Source organism: Nannobrachium achirus (assembly GCF_963921795.1).
Source record: "Nannobrachium achirus genome assembly, chromosome: 16".
Taxonomy (NCBI): domain Eukaryota; kingdom Metazoa; phylum Chordata; class Actinopteri; order Myctophiformes; family Myctophidae; genus Nannobrachium; species Nannobrachium achirus.
This window is the reverse complement of record NC_137823.1, coordinates 45039952-45064333: the sequence shown is the minus strand read 5'-3', so window position 1 is coordinate 45064333 and position 24382 is coordinate 45039952. Positions and strand designations below refer to the sequence as shown.

General features: G+C 44.4%; 1 protein-coding gene across 1 annotated transcript in view; it reads left to right on the top strand.

Moving 5' to 3' along the window:
* The window catches only part of afg1lb (AFG1 like ATPase b), a 29484-nt gene that overhangs the window by 779 nt on the left and 4323 nt on the right, over window positions 1-24382 (top strand). Inside the window, exons 2-9 of the mRNA XM_080744568.1 lie at window positions 2577-2634; window positions 3183-3284; window positions 3586-3713; window positions 9304-9403; window positions 13564-13622; window positions 21924-22006; window positions 22926-22996; window positions 23620-23720. Of these exons, the coding sequence (XP_080600694.1) occupies window positions 2577-2634; window positions 3183-3284; window positions 3586-3713; window positions 9304-9403; window positions 13564-13622; window positions 21924-22006; window positions 22926-22996; window positions 23620-23720 (702 nt within the window). The remainder of the gene's footprint in view (window positions 1-2576; window positions 2635-3182; window positions 3285-3585; window positions 3714-9303; window positions 9404-13563; window positions 13623-21923; window positions 22007-22925; window positions 22997-23619; window positions 23721-24382) is intronic.

The following is a 24382-nucleotide window of genomic DNA, read 5'->3' as shown; positions in this document are numbered from 1 at the left end:
AAAGTCACTCATAACATGTTTCGGATGGATTTTTATGAAACAAAAAACTTGGCAGATACAAAGAGCATAATAGTTCAACGTTGTTTAATACTATCAGATCGGACTCCTCAGTTTGAATGTATGGGCTGTCAAGGGTTGGTATTGCAACTCTAGATGCCAGATGGAGTTACTTGTGGCTAAGCTGGAGCTCTGAATGAGCCGGCTTTCATTCAGGCTCACCATTTCCCTCTCACTTGATCATGGTGTATCATGGAGGCTGATTCAGTGCCTTGTTTATAGCAGTTAAGATATAGGTTGTCGTTTCACTTGTGCTTTGCAAAAATGTAAATAGGCCGGGTTGTGTTTATGCATGGATTCACTTTTACACTTAACAGAGAGGCATCTGAACTCCCTTCTGTCATAGAGCCCTTTGCCGTATGGGAGTACAGTACAAGCAAACCCACTGCACTGTAATGCATTTATTACTAATAGTGGGCATGGGGCTCAGGTCAAAGGGAGGGTAGGGGTCTGGGAAGTGTATTGTGTGTGTGTGCGTGCGTATATATGTGGGTTTTGGAATAGTGTTGGGGGCTGTTGTTTTTAGGTCAGGGGAGATGACTGTCTGGTGGTGGGAGTTTGTGGATTGTCTGGCACACACACAGTGTTCGGGGGAGATTTTGGAAGGCAGCGGGACAGACCTCCCGCTGAGCTTGTCCCAGCAGCCCTCTCACTCTCACCGGTCCTATGCGGTAATGAGGGGATCCCCATTGTCCGGAACATTCTCGTCTTTTTTCGCTTTTGATTCCGGACTCCGACAAATCAACACCAGCACCCCCACTCCTCTTCAACCTGTCTCATGTACACACACACACACACACACACACACACACACACACACACACACACACACACACACACACACACACACACACACACACACACACACACACAGGCTGGGGCTCTTATGCAATTATTCTGGTTTGAATCAGGTCATAACACTGTCCTCTCAGTGTCTGTTCTCCCTGTGAAAGTGCCGCCATTGTCCTCCACTAACTGACCAAGTCTGTGAGGAGAGCACACTTGACTTAATATTGACCCAATGTGGCGTGGTTTTGCGGGTGGTCGAGTAACAATGAGCCATTGTTTGGGAAGATCCACACAGTTCTAGTGAGCCCCGCTTCATGGATTTCTCCTGTATGGGTCTCAAACTGATCAGTTTTATCAGTTGTCCAGGCCTACTGTATCTGTGGAGACACTCATCATCATTAACCTTGCTTAAAAGGGATATGAGTGGAACTAGGTCTTGTGGGAAAAGACCATATGTGGCCAACGTGGCATATGAACTTTCTACACGTCGTCCAGTCTTTTTACCTTCTACCAGGCCCAGTAGTGGGCAACAAGGTGAGATGAAAGCTGGGCAGCTCTGCTAGACAGACTGCTTGGAGCTCATGGGTTGAACTGTCTACTCTAAGGGGACAACATTGTCCTTCTGCTCTCTGCCGTGGCAGCATGGCTACCAGCCACTGTAGCTGTTGAGCCCACCATAGGAGAGGGTATCTTGGGATTGGGAAGTCAGAGATAAGTCACTCTGGTATGCCAAAGCAGACTGGAGAGAGTTGTTTCTCCTCCATAATTCACTCAAGTCCAGCACCAATCAGGACAGCCACGTGATGGGGGGGGGGGGGGTGGGGGGGGGTTATACCAGATTGTAGGGTGGGGTTTAGAAAGAGGGATAGGATGGCAAGCAAGTGTTTCTTTTATTTTCTTCTCCTTCACCATAGTTCATGAATCATTTTCTACCAGAGTCTAGTGTTGCATGGAAGCGAAAGAGGACATGTCTGAAATATCTTTAAGATTTAATTTCAAAATGATTCAATTTTGGCATCCTAAAAGTCTAATGATATTTCCTTCTGAATCTGCACAGATTAAAAGTTGCACAACGTCAAGTAGCCGAGACCTACTTTTACCACATTTGGCTTTGCTATGAAATTCTCAATACGTCTCGGAGCCTGGTCACATGGAAAACAGTGTTTTTTGAAGCTTGGCCCTTTTGATGATAGGAGGCAGGCAGCACAATGACTTCCAGCAGCACCTCAATGGAACAGCACCGTATCACAATTAGCAGTGCTAAACAGGCTCTGTGGAGAAGTCCACTCCACCTCGTATAGAGCCTCATCCAGTCCTCCCCGTTTTGTCTGACAAATCCCCCCATTGTTCCTCTGATGATGCTTTTCTTTCGTGGGAACCCTGGCTTGTCTTGTTGATTAGATCCCCTTTGTCTTCCTCCCCTGCAGTGGGCTAGTCTGGAGAATGTGAAACCTCACACTGTAGTGGTGGCTTAATGCCTTGACATACTGTTTACTAAACGATGATTCAATCTTATATGGTAATGCATTTGATAGTTTTATGTTGGACACAAATATGTGACACTAGTGTCATCTCTGATTTGATAGAAGAGTCATTTCTCCTTGAATCTATGCTGAATTGTTCCTTTCACATTGTTTAGGGACCGTCATTCTTGTTTTCAATGATTGTGTATAATGACAGGATTATGAAAAAGAATTGCAGTCATTTTTCTATTTCTTTTCTCCCTACAGGAGGAGCCCCCTCCTCCGCCTCCTCCACCCAGGGGATTCTATATCTATGGAGATGTTGGTATGAGTATGCTACTACATAAAGACATGATGTTTACAGTGTAGCTATCACCACTGCATTGCCTATACTAGTGTTGTGTTCATTGTTCAAGCAAAATCCCATTGTTCTGATGTGAGAAGATCAGGAAAATCCCCTATGTCTTCTGTGTATTTCAGTTGTTCTGATGTCAAATGCAACATTTCATGTCATCGGGAATATGCGTTGCGTCATTTCGCGCCATCGGTCGTAGGCCAGGCATACACATTTCGTGCATTATATGATCTCCTCAACATCAGAGCATTAGTGGCCGCTTGGAAGAAAACGGAAGGTTTCAAGTTCGAACCTGGGCTCCCCCCTGGGGTGTCAAAGGAGCAGGTTGCATCCTTCCTCCGTGGTCTGTGTGTGATTGGGTGAATGTAATGCACATTGTAAAACGCTTAAATTAAGATAAAGGTGCTTTGTAAATGCACCATTTACCATTAAAACATGTAGACAAAGTTTCACTTTTACAATACTATATTTCTAATGTTTTTTTGTTTTGTTGTCGTTTTCATTTATGGCACTCCCAGGCACAGGAAAGACCATGCTAATGGATATGTTTTACTCGCATGTGGAAAACGGAAACAAAAAGAGGGTCCATTTCAACGGCTTCATGTTGGACGTCCATAAAAGTGAGTTATCTACTCCTCCTGCATCGAACAGAACTTGCTAACTGGGTTGGCAAGTGGAAGTTGCAGAACAGATGTAACCCGGCCCACGTTGTTTGCATTTGTACACTCTCTGAGTCACAAATGGATAAATAATTTTTACTGTGTATATTTACCTCTCTGTTTGTCCTGAAGCAGCGTCACTAATTGTCTGCCATTATGCACGTATGTAAAATTGCTGCTTTAGTGTGTATTGTGGGGGGGCTTCGGGTTGCCGATGCAGGTGTTCTTTAAGATTTTCCTGACGTTTGTGTACCGTTTAAAGGGATCCATCAGAGGAAACAAAGCCTGCCTAAACGAAGGCTAGGGGAAATGGTCACCTATGACCCCATATCGCCAGTTGCCATGGAGATAAGCAATGAAACCTGCCTCTTGTGTTTTGACGAGTTTCAGGTGAGTGAGTGTGTGTGTGTGTGTGTGTGTGTGTGTGTGTGTGTGTGTGTGTGTGTGTGTGTGTGTGTGTGTGTGTGTGTGTGTGTGTGTGTGTGTGTGTGTGTGTGTGTGTGTGTGTGTGTGGGTGGGTGGGGGTGTGTGTGTGTGTGTGTGTGTGTGTGTGTGTGTGTGTGTGTGTGTGTGTGTGTGTGTGTGTGTGTGTGTGTGTGTGTGTGTGTGTGTGTGTGTGTGTGTGTGTGTGTGTGTGTGTGTGTGTGTGTGTGTGTGTGTGCGTGCGCGCGCTTGTACGTGTGTGTGTGTGTGCGTGTGTGTGTGTGAGAGAGAGATGGAGAGAGAGAATAATTGTGTGTGTGTGTTTGTGTGTCTCCTCAAGCAGGTGCATAGCAACTCTGTAGCTAAAAGTAAACACAATAAGAATTATGACATTTGTTAAGGCCACATCAGTGTCCTATACAGTTGCAAAAAAATACCATTAGTTTCTGCTAACTTAGTTAGCAGTTAGTGTGTTCCTAAAGTTACTGTTGTAGTAGTGGTGCAGTGTTTATCTCTGACCCGCAGGCCTTACCTGGCCAGTGAGGGAAATATCGACCATCGATCTTATACATTCCACATGCAGTATTATTATTAACCTTCACCATCATATCTCTGCTGTCTAACCAGCCAGATGATCTGGAGACCTTGAACCCATGAAACAGGTCTGGGGCCACCTAGTGGCTAGTGTAAATGTAGCAGCTGTGTTGGGTGACAAGATCAGGAGCACAGAGACATTACAGTGTATGAAATGGCGTGAAATGTTCCATGCAAGTTTATTAAACAACATTTCACACCAAGCCGAGGGCCACAACATTGCAGGGGGCGATGGCAGCGTTCCTGCTACTGCAGCGACAGTTCAGATATCGTCGTTGTCGGGTGAAAAATGTCCAAAACCGTTCGTTTTGAATTTATAATTTTTTCAATTATTTAAACTAGTGAAAACAGCCGATCTACAAGCACACAACGCCTCGCACCGCGTTGTGTGCTTGTAGATCTGCTGTTTTCACTACTTTTGTGCGACGGCCTTGTATGATTTGCGAAAGAACGTACACATTTGGAGATACAAGATTTCCAGACGACAACGATGATATACTAGTGTTGTTGCTGCTCTTATACCACCATTATTACTGGGGTTGGTGTGGGCCAGACAGTAGCCCCTTGCGGCCCGCGGGCCGCCTATTGGGGAACCCTGACTTATATCCTGTGTATTTGAGCGAGCTATGCTCACTGGCAAGTACTACCTGTTGCTTGTTCCCAAGCTACTCCTAGTCAAGTTAGTTGATTCTTGAGTCATCGTGGCGAAGTCAAACAGACTATTCTCTCACTGGAAACAAGAAACAAAAGGAGACACCTTCTGCTCCCAAGTACTGCAGAATGCTTTATTTGCTCAGTATTCGGTTTCAATGGAAGCCAGCCAGTAGTGGTGCTGCTGCCTGCAAACAAAATTATCTTGAAGTGAGTCAGTCATTCAGCGCGACGGTGACAGACATATGCTCATGTCTCTGTGATTCATGTTTAACAGAATAGGCTATAGTCCTTCAGAGTCATGGATATCATTATCGCTAATGCTAGCAGGTCGGAGGTCACTGAAGGTGCGGTTATACTCTCCTTCTGTCTGCAAGCATCAAGAGTTGCTGTCTTTCACATTTTAAACTATGGTGCATTCTCATTGACTTGTTTTGTTTAGCATTGCTTTGTTTTGTTGTTTTTTTAACTGTTGCAACTGCCTGAGAATATGGGGGAACACGTGTGTGTGTGTGTGTGTGTGTGTGTGTGTGCGTGTGTGCGTGTGTGCGTGTGTGCGTGCGTGCGTGCGTGCGTGCATAAACAAGAGGTTGGGAGGTTGGGAGATAGGGGAGGCAGGGGTAGAGGGGAGGGGTTGTGTGGAGTCTATACCAATCAGTATCCTCCTCCACTCAGCCATGCAAATGATGCTCTGGGTATCAGTCGCACTCCCTTGGTTCCTTAAGTTGAGTGGAGCTAGAAAGCGACTGGCAACGGCGGCGGGTCAGATGGATCTTATCCTCTTAAATGCTAATGACATTTCTCCATTCTCTTCATTAGCGCTGTGCCATTATCAGTAATTTGTAGCCCCCTTCCATCCTTTTGTGCCCCCCCCCCCCCCCCCCCCCCCACACACACACACACACACAGTTCGCTTAATGAATGCTCACCATTGAGAGGTCCAAGATGGAAAGATGGAAGGCAGGGGGGTGCAGACGGAAAACGAGAAGAAGGGTGAGAAGAAAGCGCTCCGGCGACATTGTCTCAGGGTTCCAGTCACGGTGGGCCCTGTGAAATTGCTCATAGGTTGTGTACATAAAGAGGTGTAGGATCAAAGAGGCTTAATTTGGCACCCGTGCGCCTCGCCGCAAACTGACGCCCGCCAGAGTAATTGGATGCTCATTTAAATATCGCCATTGACAGGCGGAGATCACGCCGTTATTTTTGTGTTCCGTAAGTGTAGTACATTAGCCCCCCCCCCCCCCCCAACCTTTCTCATTCTCAGGTACCTATTCTCTTTACCCCAACCCCTCCTGCTGCTGCTGCTCATTCAGCAATCAATATGAAGCCCTTTAGAGTATGCCCACATTGAGGGCACATTAATAAACAAATCCAGGTTGTATAAAAGGTCATTTTTAAATGATTCTTTTGAAATGAAAATAAAATCCTGTGGTTCGAGGGAAGGGGAGCCCATTCAGTGGAACAGAGACTTGGCTTTCTGTTGGTTCTCATTACACAGACGCGTACAGTTACCCTGGACATACTCATTTGATGCCCCGAGCCAACTATCCATAGCCAAATCAAGGCTTCCACACAAATGTTAATAGAGCATTGACAAGGGCAGCGAGGCTAATATGCAAAAGCAGAGGACTCTCCAGCGTATCAAAAGCAGCATATGTTGTGGGTATGGCCCTCAGAAGTGCCTGTTTTACACTGGAAGGTAAGTAAGAGGGGGTAAGAGCGGGGGGGCGGGACACGCGATGACTGGAAATCATTCCTTTTCTTCAAGACGTCCTCCTTACGTCCATGGGAGACACTTAAAGAAAAGGAAAGTCATACAAAAAATGTAATCCCATAATTCCCAGCTGTCATTTCAAAATGATCTACCTTTTTTGTCTTCGGGCCTTGCTGGCTGGCGGATATTTTTTGGCTTTTCTGCCTTTATTGATACGATACACAATAGAGAGAGAAAGGATGTGACACGCAGCAAAGGTCATCAGGCACTGGAATGGAACTCACTCGGGCTGTATTATAGCCTATTGCAGGGGTGCCCACACTTTTTTGACTTGAGAGCTATAGTACTTTTAAAATGACCAGCTCAACATGATCTACCCACCCAAAATGTTTTACCCATAGAGTTATAATAAGAATAGAGAGGGCAACTGATATCCCCGCCCGTCCACTTGCATTGAGTTGCTCACCCAGCGCATGAAGCGTACTTCCGCGTTTGAAAAGCCTCTGAAAAGTGACGTATTGGGTCAACTATTTGGCTTCTGAGCCAATCACGACGGTCGGGGAGCGAGAAACGGGGAGGCGGGGGTAGCGGGGGGCTATCTGCCTCAACTGAACTAACTGTATGAATAGTTGACCCAACTGCAGTACCTCAAACGGCCACCATGTACTTTTTGCTTCAAAGCGCCCCCAGGGTTCTGGGGGCTTGGTTTTACCTGAGGGGGCTTTGGAATAGTGGCACTGGCGTTACATACTATATAAGACAAACGCACTTGGAATGGCAAATAGCGGGGGAAAAAGTCTTCATCCCATTCTGTATGGAAGTGGTAGGTTTTTGGGTTAATTTCAATGCTACTGACTCTTGAGCTGGCAGGCCCTTCTTGATGTCAGTCAATCAAGTCACCTTAATTCAAGTGACAGATGCCAAAAAGAGGGGTTTTGTGATTTTTGTTTATAAATATATTGAAATATATATATCTTTTTAGGGGCATGTTATGTGGTCTACCTCCACAGTCTTTATGATCTACTGGTAGATCACAATCTACCTTTTGGGCACCCCTGGCCTACTGTATGTGGTATGCACCTTATATTAACCCATTTACTGTAGACCTGGAAAGCAATCAAAGCATCTGTGTCACTTTAGATTTTAACCACTTTTACCATTATTTTATTAAATTTGCAGATATACAAGCACAGAGCTTGCAGATCTGCTATCTAACTATTAATTTACGGAATGTCTGTCTGTCCGCCGTCTGTCTGTCCGCCTTCTGTCTACAGTACTCTGACGTCATAGTACTGACGTGACGTCACATACTGGCCTGGACACGGAACACCATACAGTATATGGGCATAGGACACAAACACTATATATGGGCATAAACAGGTGAAACATTCTGACATCACTGATACCGCCTACCTGTTCCCCGAGGAGCACATTTTTCTACTTTTCTACTCTTGGGAAACTTGTCCCTGAATTATCAAACAAATATAAAAACAACAACAAAAAAAACATAATTGAATCTTTATCAGAATATAGGGTCTTTAAAGGACGGACTTCTGATTTTGCATGAATATTGTTACAGTAGGTGTCAATTCCTGTGTGTCTCTTGGAAGGAAATTCAATTAATAAACTCAGTCTCTGAACTGGATATTTCTATATTAAATAAGAGCAAAGGCACATTGTGTTTTATAATACCGTCCGCTCTGAATGCGTTTCAATGAGAAATGTTTCAGGTTCTCTTTTCAAGGTGGTCAGTTCTCATCAGACAGTCATGACACCGAATCACATAATAATGTCGGCGCTCAGTTGAATGTAGCGCTGTAGTTCAGGGTAACATGCTTTCTATGCTCGTGGATCCAACAGAGGCAGAGAAGGTGGGGGGGTAAATGAAAGGATAAGAACAAACGCGAGTGCACTGGATTGCTAATAGATGTAGTGAACCTCTTCATTTCACTACCAACGTCCTATAGCTTCAGTGTTTTCATAGAACCCTGTTTATTGTGCAGTGCAGTCATGGAAATGCTATGAGTGTTTTGGGCAGTAGACAGTTGAATAGTGTCAGTGTATTGTAACTTCATGGGCTCTGTGCCTAGTTTAGTGACCACACACACACACGCACACACCCTTATCCTGTTCAATTTCATCAGTCTCTACCTTTATATGGCCAGCTGGGCCGCAGGCTTTGTCAGCCACTGTGACCTCTGTTTGAATTCATATCGCTCCATTTTCATTATTCTTTTCTCTTGTGCTCTCGCTCGCTCACCCTCTGTTCAGTTTGATTAGCTCAGCCTCGACTACTTGTCCTCAGCAGAAAGCCGCTTCGTGACCATTTGCAGTCATCTATAGAGTGGATTATGCGTGTGTGTGTGTGTGTGTGTGTGTGTGTGTGTGTGTGTGCGTGTGCGTGTGCGTGTGCGTGTGACCATGACCAAACAGAAAGAGCAGAATGAGCACACCTGAATGACACTAATCAACATGGACTGGAGTGTTGATTCTTTTCTGGCAAGGCTTGACCTGTGGAAACGTGCACACACACACACACAAACACACACGAATTGCAAATTAATTAATTTCTCTTCTCGTCTGCTACTGTTTGGTCAGGTGACAGACATTGCTGATGCCATGATCCTGAAGCAGCTGTTTGAGGCGCTGTTGAAGGCGGGGGTAGTGGTGGTGGCCACGTCCAACCGACAGCCTGACGGTACGTACACTAAGGTCCCGGCTACACGGAGCTGGATATTTCTGAAGCTAGACATTTCTTTGTGCGGTTGGGGCTTGCTGCCACACGAAGCAGGATATTTCTTTTAAAACCGGATAAATAAGTGAAGACATTGAAAAATATCCGATTCACTGGATCCGTGTAGGCATGGAACACGGATATCTCTGAAGACGTTGTTGAAGACTGTGTGTGTGCTTGTCCCCCTAGTGGAGGTCCGATTATTTTAGACCAAGATATCTTTGTCATGTGGACCTAGATATTTTTCTATGTGGATATCTGGAAAACCGGGATATATGAAATATCCAGCTCCGTCTGGCCTAGGCCTAAGAGCTGTGTGGAGTGGGCCGACTGGGCCGTGCGTGTGCATATCCTGTGTGCTTATTTTCATATGCATATCGGCTGTCTTTGTCCTAGCATTACTAGAATTCCACAGCTTCTGCACCAGGAGACCTTCCAGTGTTCACCTTGACCTTCCAGTTTTCTCAGCGAATGAAGAAGACTTTAAGGCCCTTGCACACCAAGTCTCTATATTCGTATCCTGTGATTTTGTGGTCCTCTCAAATAGAAAAGGATATATGCCTATTGGGTCCGTCCAATACTGAGATCACATAAAGAGCAAGGGGAGAAACACACGCACACACATAAATGCACATACACACTTTCCAAGAGTTTTAATGGACCCAAATGGACCTGTAACTTAAAGGGGTACTGTCACTTTAAAAAGTCATCTTACAATATGAGTTAATATTTTTATGATGTAATTTTGGGAATGCGCAATTATAAGCCAATCAAATTAATTCACTGTACTTAGACTACTTACTGTACTGGTCAGCTGTTGTTGGGTGGCGAGGGGCAGATCACACTGACATGAGTTTCAGACTATTTCAGACCGTTTTCAGAGAGACCACGTGACCTACTGTATCATACTATTATAATTTCGGGGCTTGTCAGCGGGCCTTTAAGTGCTCCAGTTGGTTCCATTTTGTACCCTCTAAGAGTTAGATTTACCACTCAGGATTTACGGTGAAGCACCACAAGAGCTGGGTGGAGGCAACAGAATAAGGTACTGAACAAGGTGCAGAGATGTATGCATGATGATTTGAAGACGGCGACGATGCTCTTACGCTCTCATCTATCACAGTCATTCTGGGCCCCTCTCTTCCTCTCTCTTCCCCTCTCCCCCTTCCTCCCCCTATTCCTCTGTTCTAGGGCGAACGTTAGTACCTTGAAACACTGAGTGGGCCTGGGGTGGATGGCGGCAAGATAGCTCTCGCCAGACAAAGACCAGCTTCACTGACATTTACCCGCTATTAAGAACAAAGCGGCAAACCGTGCAAACTTGATAGAGAGCCTGCTTGCTTTTAATTACACGGTTAATGGAACACTAAAAGCCTTAAGAGACAACAGGACATGAAAGGCACACATATATTTGATTTGTGTGTACACTGCGCTATCAAAAGGCCCTTGGTGTGGGTTGAGCGACTGGAGGGGCAACTTGGAGATCTTTGAGTTGAGCTGTTTTTATGTTGTTTTCAGTACATTGGTGTTCATAGATACTGATTAAATTGAAGAGGATAAGGATGTGTGCATGAGAGTGCATAGGTGGTATTGGAGCAGAAGGCTCACCTTTGGGGGCACGGTGGCGCAGTGGTTAGCGCTTCGCCTCACAGCTAGAAGGTCCTGGGTTCGATTCCCGCCGGGGGACGCTGTGGGCACTGGCGGCGTGTTCCTCCTCCGCGTCATCAGCGCCCACACCCTAGGTGGGGTTGGTGATAGGGCCTTTCTGTGTGGAGTTTGCATGTTCTCCCCGTGTCTCCTAGGGTTGATACCCTCACAAAAACATGCACGTAATCCTGGTCTCAATAATGCCTCCCCCTGGCCAGCCGGGGCGCCTGATGGAGGGGAAAGGAACTGGTTGGAATAACGTGTTCCTTCCACGCGCTACGTCCAAACCAGGGAAATCTCCACTGTCAGGTGAAAAGAAGCAACTTGGACCCCTCATGCATAGAAGGAAGCATGAGGTCAGTCCGTTGTCTCCCCAGGCGCGGCAGAGGGAGAGCAGAGCCCAGGATTACATAGGCAATTAGCACTGGGTGAAAAAATGGGTTACAAAATTGTGGGATAAAAATTATAAAGTAAAAAAAAGAAGGCTCACCTTTCACTTCAATTAACTGTTTTGTAACCTGTTGTGTACTATGCAATGTTTCAAGCAAAGATATTAACAATCTAAATCACACAAGGGAGCTGTAGACGTATTGGGTGACATGCACCCTTAAAGTAAGTACACTGTAAATTATCTTTTCTTAAAGAAATAGAATAAGCGATACCTGTCTCTCCAGCTCTAATTAAACACAAAATAAGGTCCGGTCGGGAAGGAACTCATACAGGATCTAACTATTAATTTACCGAATGTCTGTCTGTCTGATGTCTGTCTGTACTTGGAGTACTGATGTCACAGACTGGCCTGGACACTGAACACCATATATGGTCCCATATATGGGCATAAAATAGAGCCTGACAGACAGAGTTAAGAGATCTCATACGTATAATGAATGGGCATGAAAGGGACACAGACAGACAGACAGACAGACAGACGGATACAGCTGGACTTCAATGGTGACTATTTTGCCCAACAGGCATCGGTCTAGTACAGGATAAACAAGTGAAATTGGAATTGGTGAAACAAAACAAATGATTAGCAGACAAAATTGTAACTGGAGAAACTGGTTCAAAATTGAAGCTGATACGTGATCTGTACATGTGTATATAACTTATCGGCACGCGTGCGTGTGCGTTGTGCTCGCGAACATCGGCGTGCGTGACGGGTGCACATGTGATCTTTAGCGTGGTAGTAAAATCCCAACCGCGAACGAATCCGATGCTCCATTCAGTTAATAACGTGGCTCCATGTTTACATGCAGTCTCCATGGAGCTGTGAAATGGAGGGGAGAATGGAGCACTGTGCACGTGATCAGGAAATGCACGCGGGCAGATCGGCCAGTAAGCCTGATGGGAACTGTAGTGTTTTTGCTCACCTAGCACCAAAACAGACCCTATTTGGCACCTGTTTCACCTGGTAACCATGGCAACCAGGTAAAGACGTCCGGGGACGTCTTAAGGAAAAAATGGCTACCAATTTGTTAAAAAGCTTTAGAGGTGGGGGCGCCCGCTGGCCTGGTGGTCAAGGCGCGTACCATATACTAGGCTATGATGCCTGCTGGCGTCGCCGGTTCGATTCCCGGTCCGGACGACCTTTGCCGCATGTCATTCCCCATCTCTCTCCCCATTTCCAGTCAGTCTACTGTCCTGTCAAATAAAGGCATAAAAGCCCAAAAACAAATCTTAAAAAAAAAAAAGCTTTAGAGGTGGGGAGATCCGTTATTGAACAGAAACTCTATAGCAACGATTACTATCAGAATACAAAGTTTGAACCTTTTTCCTTTTTCTTTACAAAAGCATATCACTTACACCCCATTTATTTGTTACCGGAATGTGGTTTTGTACAAACAATTATTTCAAGTCTTAGAACATTTTTATGTCAATGACTCATTATAGGTTGCACAAGCAGTAGCAAAAGAACGGACTTTGTGCTACTTACAAAAATTGTCTCCCAAACAGTAACAATTCAGCACACTATAGCAATTTTCCCCATAAGTATGATTCCTTTGTTAGATCCTTTACTGTGGTAAGCACCCCCCAAACCTTTAACAACCACTCGTTTGCATTTGCAGCTGTAAACAGCTTAAGCCTCGGTATATGTGTGTCTGCCCATGTGTTTGTGTGTCTACCTTTGCGCGTGGATCCCTATCTGTTTTATCTATCAGGGGATGCTACTTCAGATGTAATTTGTTCCAGCCGAGCTAATTGAAACCTCCATTCAGGAAGCCCCCACGGACATTGTCCGCGCTGAAAAGGCGTCAGTCTTTTCTCCCGCCACCATTGTTTGGGAATGTAATGAATTTTATGTTGCCGCCGCTTGCCGGTAGAGAAATCCATTTTTCCTCCCCTGGTCCCGGACGCTTTTGTGCTGCCTTCCCCACCCATCCTTCAGCTCGTCAATAGCCACTTTATCTGCCAGAATGACATTATTAGGAGGCTAAACAGCACCGCTAATACAGGCCCTCCCCTCTTCTCTGTTTCAGATCTGTACAAAAACGGACTTCAGAGGGACACCTTCCTGCCTTTCATCGATGTGCTGAAGGTAGAGACAAAGTCACCCCCCCACCCCTGTTAATTTATTCATCTGTTTATGACCCCCTTGCTCGCATGTATACGCATGCACAAGCACACACCTCTGTTACTCTGTGTTTCTGTCCTTTTCAAATATTCCCCCACCTCGATCCTGGTTTGATGTCGTTGATGTTTGGTGTCGTTAGGATGTGGTGTCCTACACTAGAGTACCTGGAGAAGCATGTTCTTTGATCATGGCAGTGCACAGTGAAAGACTCAGAGAAACAGAGGGAGATGGAAAGTGAGTGAGAGTGCACTGTAAATGCAAGAAAGACAGGTGAGCAAGTTAAGCGACTGAACTTGCCTTATTGCATTTCAAAAGTGTGTGTGTGTGTGTGTGGGGGGGGGGGGGGGGGGTGAAAGCAAGAGGAGTGGATGTATACAGTAGGTTAGTGCTGCTGGCAATAAACTAAAGCAGACAGGAGATTTGTCAGTATGCCGCATAAATGATTATTGATGTGTTTGGATGGAGTGATTATTAACATAAATGATTGAACTTTTTTGTCAAGCATTTTTCAAAAGAGGACCATACCGCTGGTCTCACAAGATCTCACAAGGTTTAGACCATTGACTACAACTCAATATAATGGAAATTCTTACGTAGCGATAGATAGATAAATGGATAGGTAAGGCACCATGTTTACTTTGCACTGCTTCTTATTTCCAAAGCAAATTATTTTTACATATTTCTTTCCTCTAATCTATCTTTAATAATTGTAAGACGGAAAATGGCACTGACTAAACACATTAAGCTATGGAACTTCAGTTGAGGGCCCACAACCATACTGTATATTGATATACAACATATAATAGATACCTATTTACTCCCGCGAGGGAAATTCAGTATTTTCAGCCCAAACCAGCTGATTCGCTGCCCACAAGGAGCGTGTGAGCAATTAGGGGTTAAGAGTCTTGCTCAGGGAGACAGGGACACACATCGACATTTCTACTCTGGCCTGGAATCGAACCTGGGACAACCAGGGGCTGTATCTCTGTATGAGCATGTACAGACAAAAATACAAATGTACAAGTTACCACTGTAGGACTGTGGTGGCTTCAAGTCACCCTCTCCCAAAGTGACCCCCCCACCCCCCACCCCACAAAGCACCACCCTTGCCCTTTCTAATCCACCCTCATCAATGCCCTGAATGCCTCTTGTCCCTTTCTGCTCCATGCTGCCTCCTCTCTTTCAGGGTCCCATGTTCTCCTTTGTGAGGCCATCTGGTTTGGGGTTTGGGGGTCTTGGGGGTGTCTATAGTGGCCTGTTCTGTAACGTTAGGTATGCCTTAGTGGGGTCATCTTGCTAACTAGCTGACCCTTAATCAATTGAATTAAAGCTTGCGGGGACCACTGATTAGGGCGCTCCTCTGACTTGCCGTGTGTGTGTGTGTGTGTGTGTGTGTGTGTGTGTGTGTGTGTGTGTGTGTGTGTGTGTGTGTGTGTGTGTGTGTGTGTGTGTGTGTGTGTGTGTGTGTGTGTGTTTGCATGTGTGCGTGCACTTGCAAGGAAATGTGTTTTTTTTTTCCTATAGTGAGTGAGGGAATGAATGACGGGAGTTAAAGAGTAAAAGCCGCACTGACCTCGCCTCCCCATCACCTGAGCTAGAGTGTGAAGGGTTAATCCTTCCCCAGGGCTGATGTCTTTATTTATCTATTGACTTCTGATTAGACTGGACTCCCTCTACCACCATGCTGGGGCCTCCCATACTACCAGCGGTGGAAAGTACTCCCCATTTCTTACTTTTCAGGCCGTGACCCCCAAAATAATCATATTTTAACTGGGGACCCCCCCATACTGAAAAGCACTAAGAGTTGAGAAATTACATTTTGTATAACACGGTTCTATTGTGAAAATAACAGATCTACATGCTCAGAACGCCTCGGCGTTGTGAGCATCTAGATTGGCTATTTTCACAGTTTCTGCCTCTAATATTTGACAATTTTAGTCATTTTAGAGGTATTAAAAAGTCCTTAAATTGTCACCAGAAAATGTGCAGATACCCTCTATACACTCAAACTTTATGTTGGTTTGTTTACTGCTAAGTGAGAAAACAATGTTTTACATTAATCATCTGGGGACCCCCCCAAATAATTTGGGGACCCCCTGGGGGTCCCGACCCACAGGTTGAGAACCACTGTGTTAAGGTATGTTCACGCCAAAGTATGGTTGCCAGCTGACAGGCAGATTCCATCAATGCATTTCAATCGGAATGGAGCGGATTCTTTGATAAATCTGCCATTTGCGGACAATTTGACAATGTTTTCACTAGTTTGGGTCCCGTCACGTGCAAACGTCAAATTTCTCTTTTGGGTCTCGAGCTAAAAGGTTTGGGAACCACTGCTCCAAACTATTTATATAGTATGTTTCCAAAACATTGCCACACTACTAGTCCTACATACTTTTGCCCAGAAACTCCATTCATATTTCAAAAAAAGTCAGCTTACTCTGGAAACGTACACTTGTTCTTTACTTTCCATTTCTGTTACTTCTACTCCACTACGATTACAGAATTTGACAGCTTTAGTTACTTGTTACTTTGCAGATTTTATTATGAATACAAAACACATATTAACCACTTAAGTCCTTTAAGTTGGCTAAAAAGCCGATTTACAATGTGACCTGTTATGAGCTTGTAGATCTGCTATTTCTTTTTATAGTTTGAATTTTTGGGGAAACTTGGAGTACTTTTACTTTATTACAAGTATATTTTGGTGCCAATACCTTTGTACATCTCAAGATACAATTTTCCAAAAAATAAACCCACACTGCACTCACATTTCTATGTGACAATAAAGCTGATATAGAACTATTAGTCCTAGTCTTGAGACCACGGCGGAAGCTGGGGAGTGAGTCTGCAGTTCAAAGTGCAACAGGGAGTTTATTCCACAGTTTGGGGGCCAGGAGGGTGAAGAGTCTGTGTTAGCTGATCTGAGTGAACGGGTGGCTTGTAGATGTCGATTAGGCTTTGAAGATATGGAGGTGCCATACCTTTGGCTGCTTTTAAAACCAGCATCAGTGTTTTGTACTCTGTGCGGGCCGGTGACTGATGCAATGTGTGCCTTGAATGAGATCTGGCTGTCCAGGACCACACCAAGGTCCTTAGCAGTCAGAGCATGTCCTCTCATGCATTTAGTAGCAGCATAACAGTGTACTCTGTATGCCTGCAGAACATACACACTTCTTTTATGTTGGTTATAAAAGAAGACATTTAATTAACATGAATAATGTTGGGATATAAGACCAGCCATCTGTTGTTATATATTTTTTGTATGGTCGGAGTATAGTATAAGTATAGTGTGATAGGATAGCCATCTCAGAAGTTAAAATATGGCATATGAACATTGTGCCGCACTAATAGAATCTGTCGCAACCTTTTTGAGGGACAGTGAGATCCATTGCTGATGTTTTTGGAACAGTTTTAATTCTTCATCTCTCCACTCATATAGCACCTCTAATATTACTTCAATTTGAAAGGTTTTTAATTACAAATAACAAATAAGAATTATGTATAAAACTAGAAAAGTGCCATCCTCTGACCACATATCCCGGCTAGCTGGGTTGCTTACCCAGGGCCCACAAAATGTTCAAGCCAGTCATTGCCAATTGGAATGGAATCTGCTAAAACTTGACGGATAAATCTTGATCACATGACTCCAGAAACTCCACAAAAAAGAGGATTTGAAGAAACTAGAAATTCTAGTCTGGCACAAATGGCCTATATGTGGAGAAAGGAAAGATTAACATTGTAGGACCTACAAGAGTTATAAGTCAAAACATATAACGCCACCATGACATGAGGCCAATTTGAAGAACTTAGGGCTTCCCCAATTATTGGTCCAATGCTGCTGGAGATTAGCTGTTGACAAACGGACAGACAGACAGACAGAATCAACAGGAGTGAAAACATATCCGGCCTCCTGCTGTGCATAAAACTGCCTACCCTAATGCTGACCTAGCTTCATATTAGCCACATTAGTTAACGTTAGTTAAAGAGGTGGTGCCATAGTTTTGTACTTTTTCTGTTTTGTATGTGTCTATGGAGTTGACATTACTCTAATAGACCTCCAGGTGTGGTTATAATGTGCAGATTTGTCTTCCTTGTGTATTTTTGGTTACTTCCTTAATGCTGAAAGACTGGGCGTTGAAAAACACAGATAAAATGACATCATACAATCAGCCCCTCCCCTTTTACCATTCACCCAACACTGGGTGTGGCTAACTTCAGCTGGGCCACCAGACAACAGACAACCAGGCCTACTTAATGAACTGGTGGGTGTGGCCACATAAAAACCCAATTTTAACACTTTCTGTACAGTTTTTTTTTTTAAATCTTCCACCTAGTATAATCATAATACCTGATAATCATGTTTTAGAGGGGAAGAAAATCATGGCACTGCATCTTTAATTAGCTAACATCATGCGAGACCCTCTGTTGGCCAGGTGTAGGTAACACAACAAACATCCCAGCTGAGGCTGTAAGCACACTGCACAGTGGTCATGTTTTAGTAGTAGGGTGAGTCAAAAGGGGGATTGGGGGGGGTGGTCCAGTGGGGTCCAGGATCACGCAAGGCGGGGCCCCGCGCTAAAAAGATGTTTCCCCCAGAGGAGCAACCGATGGCAGGGGAGGTTGTGAGAACGACCCCTCAGAACAAACCATCCCTGGCCCAAGGCGGTCACACTTTAAGGGAATAGATCATTAGGTGTAATTAGGGTGTTCACATTGTTACGCCCCCCCCTTCCCCCATTCCCCAAGACTGAATAAATTCACCACACACACACACACACACACACACACACACACGCACGCACGCACGCACGCGCGCACACACACACACACACACACACACACACACACACACACACACACACACACACACACACACACACGCAAATGCTCACACACATCAGCTTCCCAGTTACTCAAAACACTTTGATGTCAGAAGAGTCTTCCAGGACTCGGCAGCATAAAGGCACTGTTTTAAGCTTTCTCTTTTTTCTTTTCTTTTCTCTACTCTCGACCCCTCTATCACTGCCTCCCTCTTTTCTTCTGTCTCCCCTCACAAGCCTGTAAGACACACATGGATGAATGAAGGACAACCTTTCCCCTTCTCCCTCCCTCCCCTCATGCTCTCTCTCCCTCCCCTTCCATCTCTCTTTTTTTTCCCTTTTCTATTTTTCAGCCTTCCCACCCTGCGTTTCTTTGAGGCCTGGTCAATTCTCTGGGCCAAACAAGAAGAAGAAGAAGAAAAAAAAGCCCATCAAATGTTTTCTGCTGCCAAGTAATGAGGGAGTGGACCTCATCAGGGCCCAATAGTCGGCTATCTTGGCTTTTGTAGCAGCTCAATGGCACCGCGCTCTTTGAAAAACTCAAAAGCAACTTTTTGAGAAGCAAAGGAGAGAGAAATATAGGGTACGAAGGGAGTTTGTGTGCGCGTGCACGTGCATGCCGTTTTTATGGTAAACGGCTGTCCAGACAGCTCGGACAATGACATGATTGGAGCTACATGTGTTTGCGATGACTTTCTTCTAAAGAGACCGTGATTCTCATGTCTGTCATCTGTCTTCTTGCTTGCACCCCGCAACCCTCCCGCAGTTTTTCCCTCTGCGTTTGTGTTCGTTTCCTTGAACGCGTCGTGGGTGTGTTCAAATCCTACTCGTAGAATGTAGTGAAACTACAGCCAGAACGCTCATATCAGATTAGGCTTTTAAGTTTTATATAAAAAGTGAAATAAAGTAGGCAGAAAAGGACAAGTTAAGACAGAATCAGAGGCATAGGGCTGAGATGTCAAAGTAGATTTACTCAGACAGGCGTGCGTGCGTGTGTGTGGCACTGGTGGTGGGGGTTACACCAGAGAATATAGGTGGATGAAATCCCAGAGGAGGGAGAACTTGACAATCCCTTCAAGATGAATAATCAAGTAATGACCCTCTGTCTCATCTGATTATAAATAGTCGATGGAATCATCACCGCTGATTGTGTTTCCCTTCCTACTCGTTCTCCTCTCTTATTTTCACATCGAGACCATAACCCCATCAGCTGTCTATAGGTTTAGGTGTGTGTGTGTGTGTGTGTGTGTGTGTGTGTGTGTGTGTGTGTGTGTGTGTGTGTGTGTGTGTGTGTGTGTGTGTGTGTGTGTGTGTGTGTGTGTGTGTGTGTGTGTGTGTGTGGCAGTGGCAGAAGAAAAGACGAGTGTGGATTCTTAAGATGTGGCGGTTGATGGTGACAACTGTTGTTTTTTTTATTTTAAAGGGACTCTTTACCCGTTGGTGGCAGTGATGAGGTCACGGTATGGCTGATGAAATGACACCTCCCTTTTGTGCGCGGGGGAGGGAGAGTTTGTCAGGTTGTTATTAAAGCCTGATTCAGCCAATTGGCTCTCGGAGTAGGAACCCCGTTTTGCGCGGACGCAGAGATAAAAAGTTGACAGCGGAGAAGAATGGAGTATTTCCGTCCCCTTGCTTTGTAGTGATTGCTAATTATCCTCCAGCTCAACGAGGCTGATAGCAGAAATTCACTGATTTCATAATTTGCTGGAGCTGTCAGTGAATAACCCAGTCGCCCGCCGATTGGTTTGGACGGGATGATAGCGATTCTTTTCTTTGCTCTGATAGAATGGAGGAGATGATGATTATAGTTTTGCGCTTTACTCCCTGACATGTATCCTGTTGACGTTTTAAACCAAGCGAGAAAGTCTGAACTCTGCACCACAAGTTCACTCTGGTTTCGCCTACTCTGGCTACTAGATCAGCTCAACTTAGAAGTGACACAGACTAGAGTGCCAGTGCTGTCACAAAAAGCCCCAAGAGTCTGGGTTACACTTGGATGAGGTGTTTTCCTTTTTGCCCCTTGTGGGTTTTGTTTGGAATTAATTAATTCACTTATTGAATGAGGTCACAGCAACATGACTGTCATAGTGAAATCCTTTTATGTAAGTCAAATGAACAACTCTGGATTGTATGTGCTCTGATCTGAAAAGGAGATGAGATTAATTGATATTACAATTGACTACATACTGACAACATAATGACAAGTGTACAATAAATAATAATCTGTTATTCATATTTAATTTTATACCTTGCTACATACTTCCAGGTCGTGACATCAGCACACTATAAATCATTAGCAGCTGTCAGTGGTGGAAAAGGTACTCACATATTTGACTTGAAATACTCTTGTTACAAGTAAAAGTCCAGAAATGTACCTGAGTAAAAGTATAAAAGTGTTGGCATCAAAATGGACATAAAGTAACAAAAGTGAAAGTACAAAATGTTTGAAAATAACAGATCTACAAGCTCACAACGTGTCACATCGAGCTTTTAGATGGTTTAAAATAGGGTTACAGTGGTCTAAGTATGTTTTCTAAGATTATAATTTACGTAACTAAAGTGTTCAAATAAATGTAGTGGAGTAGAAGTAAAAGTAACGGAAATTGGAAATTCTCAAGTAAAGTACAAATACTTCAATTGTACTTAACTCATTTAGTGCCACCCTATCACCACTAGAGGGCGCCCAGTGGCCATAGAATAATAGAGATATGCTGGTAATGCATGCCCAAGCCCTGGAGCCATGACTTGCCAGAACACTTTCCTTTGTGCATGTACAGGAAGAGAATGAAGTTAGCTTGAAGTTAGCTATTGGCTACCAAGCATTTTAGAAGATCTATTTTCGGCAATTTAGCCACGATTAAACCTTGCACACCTCATGCATGGGAAAAAAACAGAGAAGAATGAGCTCTAAAAAATCCAATGCAATCCTGGATTGCATTGGAGTGGATTTGTGCAGTTTGTTCACAGCTTTCAAACAAAAAAATCCGATTGGAAATCCGTTCAGGCATTCTTGAGATAATAGCCATTATGTTTTACATGTTATGTAAACAAAAATGGCTGCCCTGTATGTTAGATGGGGTTGTATGGGGGTGGAACATGCAAAATCGCGATTGAAATCATGTTCACTAGATTTGATGGGGTCCAAAAAAAAAAATTCAAAAAAAATGTTTTCAATTTTTTTTTTTTTTTTTATATCCCGAACTAGTTCGGGATAGGCACTCTGGGATGCGATAATAATCCCGAACTAGTTCGGGATAGGCACTCAATGAGTTAAGTACAGTATTTAGTTACTGTACTCTACACCACTGCCAGCTGTATTGTATGACAATTAACAACTTGAACCTGGTAATAAAATACATGTCTAAAAGCCAATGCATAACCATACAAATTAACTGCATATATACTTTTAATGACTGCTCCTGTGTGCACCTATATGTGTTTGTAGGAATACTGCCAGACCATCTGTTTAGACTCCGGAATTGACTACAGAAGGCTAGACAAGGCTGGGGCCGGGCGTCTGTACTACCTGTAAGAAGCACGCACGCCCACACGCACGCACGCACGCACGCCCACACGCACGCACGCACGCACGCCCACACACACACTATTGCTTTGTGTCCCAGATTGTTTACTAGCTGAGCTGAGAGGTTGCACTTGTCTTATAATAGTTGAATATGACTTTACATCTCTCTCTCACACACACACACACACACACGGATTTACATTGACTGTCCATATTTGTTCGAGTTTCTATTCAATAGCTGAAAGAGAAGGGACACATACAGTATATAAATGGCGCGGAGCATGTATTGTAGAAAGACCTGTATTACCTTGGGAGAACCATAAGGACAATCAGAAAAACGGGAATCAATAGGGTAGGAGAAAATGGTTCACCTTTAAGAAACTACTTTTCTGTGTTTCTCCCATTGTATATGCAGTATAACACACACACACACACACGCACGCACGCACGCACGCACACACACACACACACACACACACACACACACACACACACACACACACACACACACACACACACACACACACACACACACACACAGAGAGAGTATGAATAACACTACTGTTGCTCATTGCTATGCTGGAGCTTTCAAGTGCCTTCGTCTTTTCAGTGTATGTAAATAGAGCACGTCACACACTTATTTTTTTTAAGTTAACACACACAAACGCTGCAGTCTAATTCTGATGCGCATTCAGTCTGATGCTTGTGTTTGGAGTCTAATATCCTGTTCTTTACTGACGGAGTGAAAAGCTAAGTACTACTGCCCCCCCCCACGCTCGCTGGCGTCGCTTTCACCGTTTGATGTGGCCACTTCACCAGTATTAATTTCATATTCTATTATTCCCCCTTAATTTCTGTCTGTCTGTCTGTCTGACTCTTTCTCTCCGTCTCTTTCTCTCTCTCTATCTCTCTCTCTCTGTACAGCACAAGTGAACCTGATGAAGAGGCCTTCATGGACGATCTGTTTGATGAGCTGGCCTTGAGACAAAAGAGTGGTATGGAGGTTAATTCACCTGTCCTGATAAAGTAAAAGAGTGAGGGATGAAGAGGGTGATGTGTGGTCACTGGTCAGTGTGTACACTACAGGTTCTATATGCAGTGACTACATGTAGGCCGGGGTAGGCTAACTGGCTCATCATTAGTCTTGCGCCAAGGGGGAAGTCGTCAGATAAGCAGTTGAGGATCTCCAAAAAATATCGATAAATCTGCATATCCCCATATGACGTCATACAGCTGAAGTCTGACATGGAACTCCATATATTGGCATAAAAGGGACACAGACAGGTGGAAGGGTACAACAGCATAACCGGGGGCATGCATTCCCCACTGGCATCCTTACCTATTTGCCTCTTTCCTGAGTAGCCTTTTGATAGCAGTTTAGTAACTCAAAATGTACATCCCCCAAAATTCCAGTTGCCTTCAAGCAGCACTGTCATCTGTGTGTGTGTGTGTGTGTGTGTGTGTGTGTGTGTGTGTGTGTGTGTGTGTGTGTGTGTGTGTGTGTGTGTGTGTGTGTGTGTGTGTGTGTGTGTGTGTGTGTGTGTGTGTGCGTGCGTGCGTGTGCGTGTGCGTGTGAGCGCGCGTGCGTGCGTGCGTGTGTGTCCGTCCCCATCCATAGTGGCAGGTCCCCGGGTACTCACGGTACAGGGTAGAGAATTGAGTCTACAGAAGACCTGTGGAACCATCGCAGACTGCACCTTCCATGAGCTGTGTGATAGAGTGAGTTTTGATGAATTCATTCGGGTTTGTTTGGTTTCTGCTTGGGCTGGGTCATGGTGAACATGTCACCTGTACAGGTTAATTAATATGGTTCATTTTCAGTTCATAGCCTTACAGTATATTGTGTCAATCGACCAGTTATTCCACTGCTAACACTGTAACTCTGCAGAAACACTGCATGCATATGGTTACATATTACTGTTATTCTGATGAGATACACACCACATTCTCACTGATGTATATGGCAGGGTTATACTCTACTGTTCTCACGAAGATTGACGGGAATGAACACTAGGCTGCTCCAAAGAGGTGATTCAATTTTGGGTCAAAAAGGTCAAAGACACAGTCATGGTCAAAATGACCTAATTGGCCATATCTCAGGCACCAAAGTAAAACTATCAATGAATCAATCAACCAACCAACCAACCAACCAAGTTGTTACTTAGGCCAGGGGTCTTCAACATTTTCAGGCAAAGGACCCTTTAGCTGAGAGAGAGATGAAGCAGGGGGACCCCCACAACCTTTTCATAGATTCCATATAGTTTAATCGTTTGACAACACAATCAGTGTATTTTGGATTCATGTCAATTAGTTTTTTCAGATATTTAACCACTTGAACCGTCAATAATTAATAAACTTGACCTTTCACTTAGTACTTAGTC